Source organism: Microtus pennsylvanicus, chromosome 10 (genome assembly GCF_037038515.1).
Source record: "Microtus pennsylvanicus isolate mMicPen1 chromosome 10, mMicPen1.hap1, whole genome shotgun sequence".
Classification (NCBI taxonomy): domain Eukaryota; kingdom Metazoa; phylum Chordata; class Mammalia; order Rodentia; family Cricetidae; genus Microtus; species Microtus pennsylvanicus.
The window spans coordinates 67475221-67486886 of NC_134588.1; the positions used below are offsets into that span (position 1 = coordinate 67475221).

Genomic DNA, 11666 nt, shown 5'->3' on the forward strand with positions numbered 1-11666 from the left:
TGTAACTGGGATGTTAGTGAAAAGCTAGTGGGAGAAGAGAAAAGGGAAGCCCGTGGAAAGAAGCAGGCATGGGGGCTTCATTAAGTCCTTCCCATATAAACAGGAGGAACTGATTTTGACTCTCCGCCTCCAGTGTTAAAAAGTTGGGCACGGACGTATGTGCCTATAATCCCAGAGCTTTGGTCTGGCAGCTTATGAGTCCCAGGCTCACTGAGAGACCCTGCTTCAAAACAGAAGCAGGCAATAGAAGACACAGCAGTGGGAAACCAGCATCTTAAGGCCCAAGAGCGTCCTGGATGAGGACTCTTATAGCTTCTCTTATTGTTTCTTCCCATCGCCTCATTAGTGACTTCTAGCAATTACTGAATATGTAATTAGACTCAGTCTGAATTAGACTCATGCAATTGCAGTGGTGCATCCCCAGGCCCTCATAGAAAGAGCGCTAAAACTACCAGGAACCAAACAGTCTTTCTTGCGTGCTCTCGCTTCTCTCTCTAAGGCTGTGCTCACTGAAACTTGGGTGATCTTTCCAGAATGCGAACCTAGCTTCACTCACCTTATGACTGAGCGCCCCTTATTTTGACTTGGGTGCAGCATTCTCCACTGGGTCTGCAGGTCTCTGCACGGCCTAGCCAACATTCTCTACAGTTTCCATGCGAACAGACCTACGCAATCCTCTGTTCTGGGGACCACACAGGCGATGTCACCGTGTCTCCTCCAATGAAGACCACTTGTCTTACACCTAGATGATATCTACCCATCCTCAGGTGTCATTTCCTAAGGGATGCTCCACCTGAGGAATTGACTGATCTCTTGGCACCCACCTTTCTTAGGACAGCTCCTTACAACTCTCACACTTTGCACGCTTTCCTGACTGATGTTAGTCATTCTGGTAAACACACGGAGATAAGGATTGTGCCCCTAGAACTCTGCATAGAACCTGACCCACTACGGACACTCAAATCACTCAAATGTTGACTAAGCATATGAATGATTTAATGTCTACATACGGTAACACTGGGGCAAAGTTTGTCAGGTGTCATTGTGTGGTTGCCATGAAATGAATACAATAGCCACAGCGAGCAGGTGATTGTTGCTTAGGAAGACCGAGGCATAACAAGGGAAGCAGGAATAAGGGAGGCTGCATGCACAGCACTCAGGACCACACGATCCACTCGGAGGGGAGTCCAGGCTTCCTGAAGCCCCAGAATCCACTCTAACGCCCAGCAAAATGCCTAAGAGGTCAGTGGCGCTTGGGTATCCTTTACTGAGTTTCAGTGAATTTATAGATGTATTTAGAGCCTATTCATATCCATAGTTAGGGAGCCACAATACTGAAGGAAATTGTTATCACCACCCAAGTCCAGATTGAAATTAAAATGGAGAAACAAAGAGAACAAACTTGAAGCTTTGTCAGTGAACTGAAAAGATGACATTAACACAAAGATCTTTGATTGCCTCTCGAGAAATATTTGCAGGTTAAATTTGGCGCTGATTTCTACTGTACAGCACAGTCTTCTACAGTATCGATGATGGGGGAAAGCATTCACGTTATTCAGATGTGCAAACTGGGTCTATCAAGTGAAAAATGTTCTTTTCCGTGGAGTCCCATTTAAGATGCCAACTTTACTCCCCAAAGCAGTTTCGGAACACCTAACAAGGGCACTGCACTCTGCCAGACAAGAGGTGGGAGGTGTGGGGTAAACTACAGGGCTCTGGCTCGTCAGGGTCTTCACGTACTAACGGAGGAGACAGAAAATCAATCAGAGTGATAAAAACTAACACATGCCATGTGGCAAGTGCACATTTTGAAACATGAAAAGATGTCACCTCTTCCGTCCTGCAGAAGCATCATCAAGGTGCAGAGGTTTGGGGAATCGGGAGTAACTCACAAAGAAGAGCCTCGAGGTCCTCACACATCCTAGAGGCAGGCAGTTAGCTCCTGAATGAGAAAAGTAAAGCCTCCCCACAAATAATTAATAATAACAACAACAATACTTCTACTAGTTAATGTCCAGGTTTGTGACAGCTTCGCTCCTCATAGCCACATAGGAACATGGAATGAGGGAAGCTCCACCATCTACAATGACTTCCCAATGCTAGGAAGTTCTGTGACCTTCCATAGAAGCTCACAGTCAAGTCTTCTCCTTTGTCCCTTTCCCAGTTGAAAGAACTTGAGTCACAGGGCTGTATAATTACCAGGAGTGCGTGGCTCTGTGGGCTACAGTCAGACATAGACATACACTATTTTACTGTGTGAGAAGTACTTAAGTAGACACACGAATACCTGTCTTGGGATATTGGGGTCCTTTGGGTACCAACCCCTTAGACCCCTTCAGGGTCTGGATAAGATGCTATGCTGGCGAGGGAACTAACTGAAAAAGATCTGAGGGTGGAATGAACTCTCCACCACGTGCTTTTCTGCATCCGTTTCTTCAGTGTTGCGCTCCGCTGCAAGGGTTTCCAGTTTATGGAACATAAAATCCGCAACTCTCCAGCTTTCGCGTACAAGCCTAGAGTTGTTCTGGGTCAGAGAAACAGATAAAAGTTTACACAAAGCAGTAGCTGTCGGCCTTTCTTTGTGGCTCAAAGCCTCCAAGAACTTCTTAAAGGGGAGAGAGAGGGAGGGAGGGAGGGAGGGAGGGAGGGAGGGAGGGAGGGAGGGAGGGAGGGAGGGAGGGAGGGAGGGAGGGAGGGAGGGAGGGAAGAGGAGGGAGAGGGACAGAGACACAGGGGGAGACAGAGACAGAGAGAGACAGAGAGAGGAAATCATTAGGGAAATCCAGGAGGAGATTACATGTGCTTTGTTATTTTCTTAAATGTGACTAGGTAAATAAGCTAAAAGTTATAATCAGTAAAAAATCAGGAGCAAGGAAAGAATCATCTTTTCCTCAGTCTGTTGCTTTTGCCCCAGTAGGTGGAGGTCTTGTCGGGTAACTAGGCAACGTATGTAAACAAACAGAGGAGGCATGCGACCTTTGGTTCCTGTTAGCACTTTCGCTAAATGTTAACTGGCTAAAGGGAACCTTTTGACTTCTAAGGATTACACCGGATGCTATCTCTCAGGGTCAAATACGAGCTGTAAATTTCTTGCTTCAGTAGACTGAGATAAGAATAAGTACAAAGAGTTAAGGATTTGTTTTAAGGTTAATGTGAGATTAGCTTGGGCAGCACTTCCCTATCTGCTGGGAGAGCTAAACCAGGACACGTTTGTTCTTTATCTCTCTCAAAGCCGTGGCTCAACAACTTCAGACACGCCGAAATTCTAGTCCTTGGGCATCTGTGAATGTCTCAATTGAGGTCTCTTTGCCTGAACGCTAACACTGACCAACTGTCTACCAAAGGAGATTAGTACAGGGAGGCTGACTTATAAATTTACACAAGGAGCTGGGTGAGAGAGTATGATTACTTTCTTGCCAGAGTCACGATGGCTGGCAAAGCGATCCAATATACCAATGCACAGCGGAAATTGTGCCCAGTAAACAATAACCACGCTGTAGTGCAGTAAGAAGAGTCCCCAAGCTGTAATGTGGGAAAGAGCTCTTCGCAGGAGAAATCCGCCGCGAGGAGAGCTAACACGGTCAGAAGGCCATATACCTCACTGCCTTACTAAGTAAAGTCTATCTCCATGAGACATGCATCTCTGATAGGTTGACCTCTCAAGTACTTGCTGATCTCTTATGACATAATTCTGCAGTCCACAGCATTAGGGTTTCTATTATTATTAGAAACAACTCTTATAAAGGAAAAACATTTCATTGGGGTGGCTTACAGTTCAGAGATTTAGTCCATTATCATTAAGGCAGACCTGGTGCTAGAGAAAGAGCTGAGCATCCCACATCTTGATCCCACAGGCAACCGGAAGTGAACTGAACTAGGCATAGCTTGAGCATAAGAGACCTCAAAGCCTGCCCCCACCATGGTACAAATCCTCTAGCAAGGCCACACCTCCTAATAGTGCTACTCTCTATGAGTCCATGGGGGCACAATACCCCAATAGAAGGGGCAGAGGACAGCTATTAAAAACAATCATTTTAAATCATGTGTCGTTTTATGTAGAGATCAATATCATAACTCTAAAAACTCACTGTTCCCTTTATTTAATTTGCAGTGTTTCAATATCTAAGCAACTGGCTTCAATAAAAGGTAAGGCATGGAATGGTTGAAATGTGTGTGCATGTGTGTGTGTGTGTGTCCGTGTCCTGCTACATAACAGCAGGCCAAGAGTTACAATTAACAGGATCAAGAATGCCTGAGATGTGAAAAACTTCTGGATAAACCATGAAATGTTCATGAAACTCTCATTTGAACTTAAACACTTTGAATGTTTAGGGGGCAGCGATGTAGGGTAAGAACATATGTGTACTTAATACCAAGGTAGTAAAGTATTAGGGAATTGTTGGCCTGGGGAATAAGGAATAGGGTCTTACTAACTATCAGTACTGCCTACAGTATCCGTATGGGCTTGGGCAGATGTGTGTTCTACAAGCCTCCATCTTTTCACTTGCAAAAGCAACTTATATGAGGAGAAATTCTAGAACGAGGTGATTCTTAGCCCTTGTAGTGTTGAGAGTGGTGTTTCTATGCTACTAACTTTTGGGGAAATCACCAAACCCAGTGCTTAATGTTTAGTGTCTTGTGGTTTAGGGGAAAGCAGGAGACAAGTGTGGAAAATGAATGAAGTTGTCAGTTCAGTTTAACACACACATTGCGTGTGTTTTGAGACTTACAACATACCATGACCTGAGAACAATTGTAAAAGTAATTGCAATGTTGTCACTGACCTCCGCAAACATACAGCCCTGGACCTGCTCTCTCCTGCATGATAGGTACCAGCCATAGAGAACAGTGATTAACTTGAATAGAGATTTTAAAACTGAAAGAAACTGATAAATAGGAGTTATAAAATCTCTTATGAACTTAGTATTAACTACCTGTTGAAAATTTTAATATATTGAGTTGAGTAATATATATTATTAAAATCAATTTCACCCTTTTCTTTTCAGTCTTTTTAATTTGTCGCTGGGAAAGTTTTAAATTAAGACTGTGGTTTGCAGTGTGTCAATCTCTTTGAGCAACAATGATCTAAAAGGCAACTGAGATGATACAGAGTTTCAAGTGTGACAATTATTAAGATTTTATGGTCAGGGAATAAGAGAAGTGAAACAGAGGGACCTGTTGCGGCTTCTGAGGGTAGGAAAGAGTCCTGAAGAATATGTACAGCTGCCTGAAAAGCGATACTTGGAGGCAGTGGGCATTCGAGAAAAGAGCCAGTTTGGCTTTCTGACTTTGGGGAAGTTACTTAATCTCCTCATGCCTCGGTTCCCTCATCTGTAATATGGGCCTACCTCAAAGGATGGACACAAGGGCTAAGTGAGCTGCATCACATCTGTTCCCCAGGGAGGAGCATCCACTGCTGTGACCTCCAGGATGTCAGCGTTGCTCTGACGTCATTCACTGCTCCATGCCCAGCACGGATGCTGGGTGTTCCATAGGAGCATCCACTGCTGTGACCTCCAGAATGTCAGCGTTGCTCTGACATCATTCACTGTTCCGGGCCCAGCACGGATGCTGAGTGTTCCATACTTGTGAGATACAGAGAGTGAGAATGAATGGCATGTGGTTCAAAATTCATTGCAATGGGATATGAAAGAGAAGGGGGTCTCACAGAGCAGTCTGGAAGAGCTACCTACCAGACATCCCCATCCCCGAATCCCAAAGACAAGAGAGCCAAGGAAAGATGTCAAAACAGCAACCTTTGCTTTTCTAACCCTGCATATGCCCTTCCAATATGCTTCACATATTAAATCACAAGACTGTAGGAAGCAGACAGTGAAAAAGTTAGGCAGCAACCCGCTGGTTTATTAAGGAAGAAGCAAACTGTAAAGACAGGGCATGAAAAAGCCTCAGAAAAATATCATCAGTGTCTTTAGGACAAACAACTCTTTGCTATCTCCTATTTTAAATATTCCTAGTTCTGGTTTTTTGCCATGAACATATGCGAGCTTACCGTTGAATGAAAGATGCAGGCGGGCTGTCTTTCAAGAGAGGTGGGATAAGAACGTGAAGCCGGATGGTCCAGATGGAGTGCCATTCAGAGAACAGCCAGACTTGAACTCCACCAGGGCTGGGAAATGCCTCGTTTGCACAACCAGTGTGGATAACCTTGCACAACATATTCCAAAGAAGCTGATATTTCTGTCAGCTTTCAGACAAATCCTTAAGCCTTTCACACCTCATCTCTTCATGATCTTTATGATTCTTAATCTCTCCAAGTGTAGGTCTCCAATGTGTAAAACTGAGGCACAAATATTACCTGCCCCTGTGGGTTTGAGGAAGCATTAAATAAGATGATATTTGAAAGGCACCTGGAACATTCGTAGTAACAAAGGAAGGTGCCTGACGTTATTAACAGACTCACTTAGAGACTGAGAATTACCCCTTCCTCAACAGACTGGCATATCCAGTATATATACCACTACCTCCTGTCCTCCAAGAACAGCCTCAGACCCAGCAAAGCTCTTTCTACACCGTAGCCAGCTAGTCTTGATTACTGATGAATAAATCTATCAGTCCAAATTATTCATGCATTTTTTTAAAGAATTAATGTGTTTTATCTAGGCAACTACCTCTTTAAAACACGACTGTGTTTACATAGAATTCATTCTTGAGCCTATTAAATGTGAGGTTAATGTTATTAAAATTGGAGCAAGCCGAGAGAAAGTACCACTGCATGTATGCACATGGGTTGTATGATCTTTTGCTTGTATTCTAACAAAGAAAGCTTGCCTGGAGATCAGAGGGTGGAGTTAGCCACTAGAGAACCATAGAGGCCAGGCAGTGGTGGCACACATTTTTAATCCCAGCATTGGGGAAGAGGAAGCAGAAAGATCAGGAGTTCAAGGCCATGAGATTGTACCAGTCTAAAAGAGAAATAGAAGTTGGTGGTGATGGCTCACACCTTTAATCCCAGCACCAGGTAGATGAAGACAGGAATTAAGGCAGGTAGAGATAGGATCACCCCCATTCAGTCTGAGGATTTGTAGAGACGGGAGGCCCCATTTGGTTTGAGATTTTGTGGTGGCTGGCCGCTCAGCTTTTCTGATATTTCTACTTTCATTCTCGGTATCTGCCTCTGGGTTCTTATTGTTAAGATTAATTCAGATTGTGCTTCACACATGGGCATGCACAAACATATGGGCAGACAGATCAGGAGTTATAAGAATATGCCCATCCCCCAGTATTTAATGAGCAGTACATGTTAGACACTTGAGGAGATAGAAACATGGGCTCCTGGGAGCAGCAGGGGTTGGGGGAAGAGATGGTTAGCGAAGGGATAAAAAAAGAGCAAAGAATAGAGGGGCACCTTCCAAGACTGTCATCTTAGGAAAGTTGGCATGTTGGATCTGGATAAGCAGACGCTACAAGCAGAAAGCACAGCTCACAAGAGCACAAAATTGATAACCTATAGCCAAATGAGAGTCCAAGGAGGAAAAAATTAAAATAAGTTTTACGGCCATTCACTCAAAAAAATTTTTGCAAGCTTCCTGCTTTGTGTTTGGTGCCCTCGAAAGTGTTACAGATTCAATGGGAAACAAAACACACACACACAGTTCCCTGAGTACCTCAGCTCGTGTGTTTGGCATTTCCAATCCCAGCTCCTCTATTTACTAGTAGCCAGCCGTAAACAAGTTCCTAACTGTTCTTCACCGATGAAATGATAGAGTCAGGGAGAAGCCTAGAATTTGTGGATTTGGAAAGTCAACACAGACTGGCAAGAGTTGTCAAAAAGTAAAGACAGTGGCCTGCCTCCCACGGGTCTTTAGTGCAATCTGTATTAAAATTCCAGCAAGGTTTCTGAAGACAGGTGAGATTATTCTAAGCCTTATCTGGAAAGAAAAGGCCCCAGAGTAAGCAAATAAGGGCCGAGAATAACCAAAGTGTGTCAACAAAGGGTGAAGCAACGAGAGCCACTCTCTGTTGGTGAGACGCTGTGGTTACAGAGACTGTGGAGTTTCTCTACGTCTCCTAGTCCCCACCGTCGATTTGTAGGATTATTCCCTGTGCTGCTGTGCTCAATTCCAGAAAGTTCTCAGCTGAGAAAAGAGGTCCACGCCTTTAATCCCAACACCAGAAAACCAAGGCTTAGTGATGAAAGGGGCTTTCCTAGGGCAAGCACATGCAAGCAGGTGTCAAATCTTAGCCTAACTTTAACTCAAAAGCTATGAAAGGAAATTTCATTTTCTATTGTTTAGAGATACAGGATCAGATAGCCCCAAATCCAACTCTAAGAAAGGGCAATGCGCCCAAGCACTGGGCACACTAACATATACATTGCATGCTTCTTCTGCATGCTCCCTCAGAAGACACAGCCCATATTCCTCTTCTGAGTCTCCACTCTTCATTTCTTCTTGCACAGCTTTGAAGAAAGGCTCAGACCTAGAGAAGGCCATGGCTACCATCGCTCTGATTTTCAGGAACTCTTCTGACCCCGATGGCAAGGTTGGGAGAGCCACTGCCAAAAATCTGCTGCAAACCCAATTTAGGAATTTCACAGAGGTAAGAGAATTAGCCGGCACGAATAAGCAAAACTCACACCAAACAGCAAAGAATCCAGCCCCAGGATGCCGTCATACTATTTCAATCAATAAACATTTACTGAGCTTCTCCTGTATGTAAGCTGTCCGCTGGATTTGATGAACAAGCTAACATGTAGGCACTGTGGCCCACGGCTGCAGTTTCAGCTGAGTCCAGGGTATGGTGAAACTGGAAAACACTGGAACCATGTTAGGGTGAGAAACCAAAGAAAAGATTCTGAACATTAAAAAAATGGGTGATATTGGAAGTATGACCAACAGTTAGCTATTATTTTAATTTTTCTGATGGCTTCTACAGTTGGCTAACCTGATGTCATGTGTATATGCTTATACTATGAGCAATACTGACCTATGGCAATGTTATAAGAAATGAAGAAGGCTATATCCAAGCCTAAACCACCAATATTTACTCACAGGTATAACAAAAAATGTACAAAAGTTGTCTAGTATGCTCTGAGATATTAAAAGGATAATAACTATTGTATATATGTTGGTTTTAGCATACAAAATCATATAAGATATTATCAAATGTCTCTCAGGAGTGTGACTGTGTGCAAGTGTGCCTGCATGGTACAACATGCAAAAGGAACAAAGACTGGAGAGATCTTTAGAGGTAGCTTGGTAAGCAAAACACTTGCTTCACAAGTGTGAGGACCTGAGTTCAAATCCCAGGAATGCAAATAAAGCCAGGAACAATAGTACACATATGTAATCCCAGCACTCCTAGAATGAGATGGGAGGTGGAGACAGGAGAGTCCCAGGAAGTTCTCTGGCCAGTTAGCCTGGTGTACAAGAGACCCTGACTCAGACAAGGTAGAATATACAGAGCATGAACACCTGCAGTTGTCCTCTGACGTCTAAATGCACACTGTCTTCTCAGCCTTCCTAATGTGGCGGCCCTTCAATGCAGTTACTCATCTGGTGGTGACCCCCAACCAGAAAATTATTTTCATTGCTTCTTCATAACTGTAATTTTGCTACTATTATTAATTGTAACGTAAGCTGATGTGTTTTCCAATGGTCTTAGATGACCCCCATGAAAAGATCATTTGACTTCAAAAGAGGTTGTGACCCACAGGTTGAGAGCTGCACTCTAAACCCTCTGTGGAGCTCTCTGGTAAACTGTGAGGCACCTTTTTTGCTAAGTCTAGGTCCTAAAGAGAAAGCTACCTTTCTCAAAAGCTAAGCACAATGCCCAGTGACCACTTTTCGCCAGTAAGATACAACAGAACCAGCACTGAGAACTCCAAGAAGATACTGAAAGAAGATGATTGGTTAAACCCTCGCGGCCCCAGTGCTTAGCCAGCTCTCTGGTCCTTCACCGTGCAGAACAGAGGGAGAGGACAGGCCCGCTTGCTTCGGTGACCTTCCAGGAAACTGGCAAGCTCCACAAGGAAAGTCCTTTCATTGAACTCAGACCCTTTCTAAGCAGTGCTCTGCTTCCCTTCAGCACATGGGTCAAGAGCTCCTTTGGCTTGAGCTGCAGATGTGACCTGCGGGGTCAGCCAGCCTAGAGAAACAAGGCTGACTTAGACTGTAAAAGAAATACGCCACCATTCCAAAACTGTCTCAAGCATTCCCGGGATTTTTGCAGCCGCTGCATGGAGAAGCCTTTTGGTTAAACCGAAGTCGCACACAACTCTGTATCAGAGCGACTCAAATGACTTCCGTGTGCTTAAATGTCAGATTTCCCAGCTGTTGCTAGAAGCGTTTGAAACTGAAAACGCTCTCCACTTAAATGCTGTTGAGATGTTTCGCTACAATCCGTGCATGACAGCTTCCGTGCATACAGCTATAAGCTTGGATATGATTGACACCCAGACTAAATGCTGAATCATCGCGCGAAGCAATGTGCTTTCTTCTAGCACATTCTATCCTCTGTTTCTGAATAAGCTCCCAGTCCAGGGAACACATAAAAGGTACCTCCTGTAGTTAAGAGATTATATATTTAAGGTCTGAAAACGGGAAGTTCTGTGTCCAAAGAGAGGCCGAACACGTTACTGGTTAAAAGGGTGGCTCTGGAATCAGGCAGGTAAGGCCACAAATCTTGACTTCCCAGCAAAAGTTGCTTGCTCTGAGGCAAATTACTTACTTCTCTGAGGGTCTCCCCATAGCTGGGGTGTAGTAGAAGAACATATACATTAAGATCACTGTGTGGATTGTCAGAGACAAGTCGTGAAGGATTTTGCACAGTGATTATGAGGTGGCACTGGCCATGCTCCTGTTAGTCACATCCTTAGTTTTCATTACCATCTCTAAATATAAAGTTTATACACAGGATAAAAATTCACTTATTCTCTATTCTCAGAGAGAAGAAACAAAGCCAAAGTATCAGGACATTCTTTCTGAGCTTGATGAACACACCGAAAACAAACTGGATTTCGAGGACTTCGTGATCCTGCTCCTGAGCCTCGCCATTGTGTCCGATCTGCTGCAAAATATACTGAGTGCAGAAGTCACGAAATAAGCAACTAATTATGTGAATGGGGAAAATGATCATGAAAGCAAGTGTCACAAGATGAAAGATGTTCCTGTCGAATTCCGAACGAGTATGGGAGGATTCACATTGGTTATATTCGTTCAGCGTAGCTCCAAACATTTCAACACTCTTCAGAAATGTTCAAATAACATGATTTGTGACATGAGAAATTGGATACCACTTGTGATGAGTGAGTAGTGACTTAGAGAATTTTTCTGAGGAATGTGGAATCACATTATAAATGTGATTTCCAATTACATACTCATTGATCATGTGATGATATTTGTGAGCATCTACTTGATAAAATTGTTTAAAATGCAATAACTAATGGCCAGACAACCTTTTCCCTTTCTCGTGTTTGCATAATTGCAGAAGAAGAAATAGCCGTGCAACAATAACTTTTGTGTCTGTGTATGCAGGTGTGTGTGTGTGTGTGTGTATTTGTGTATTTTTGTGCGGGTGACTGTATATGTACATATGGAAACAAGAGGCCATTCACCACTGTTGTTCCCCAAGTGATGTTTACCCTAACCTTTTTAGCTTTCATTGGCCTAGGGCTTTGTGGGAGGCTATACTAGCTAATCAGTGAT

The 11666-nt window shown here is 43.7% G+C and overlaps 1 protein-coding gene across 1 annotated transcript; it reads left to right on the plus strand.

Annotated features, from left to right (window-relative positions):
• The first annotated feature begins 1142 nt into the window (after positions 1 to 1142).
• Positions 1143 to 11405, plus strand: Sntn (sentan, cilia apical structure protein). Its single transcript, XM_075987484.1, is given in 5 exon segments — positions 1143 to 1191; positions 1194 to 1242; positions 4112 to 4146; positions 8420 to 8559; positions 10906 to 11405. Coding segments are annotated over 5 exon segments (429 nt in total). The 5' UTR covers positions 1143 to 1145; the 3' UTR covers positions 11065 to 11405.
• The last annotated feature ends 261 nt before the right edge of the window (positions 11406 to 11666 follow it).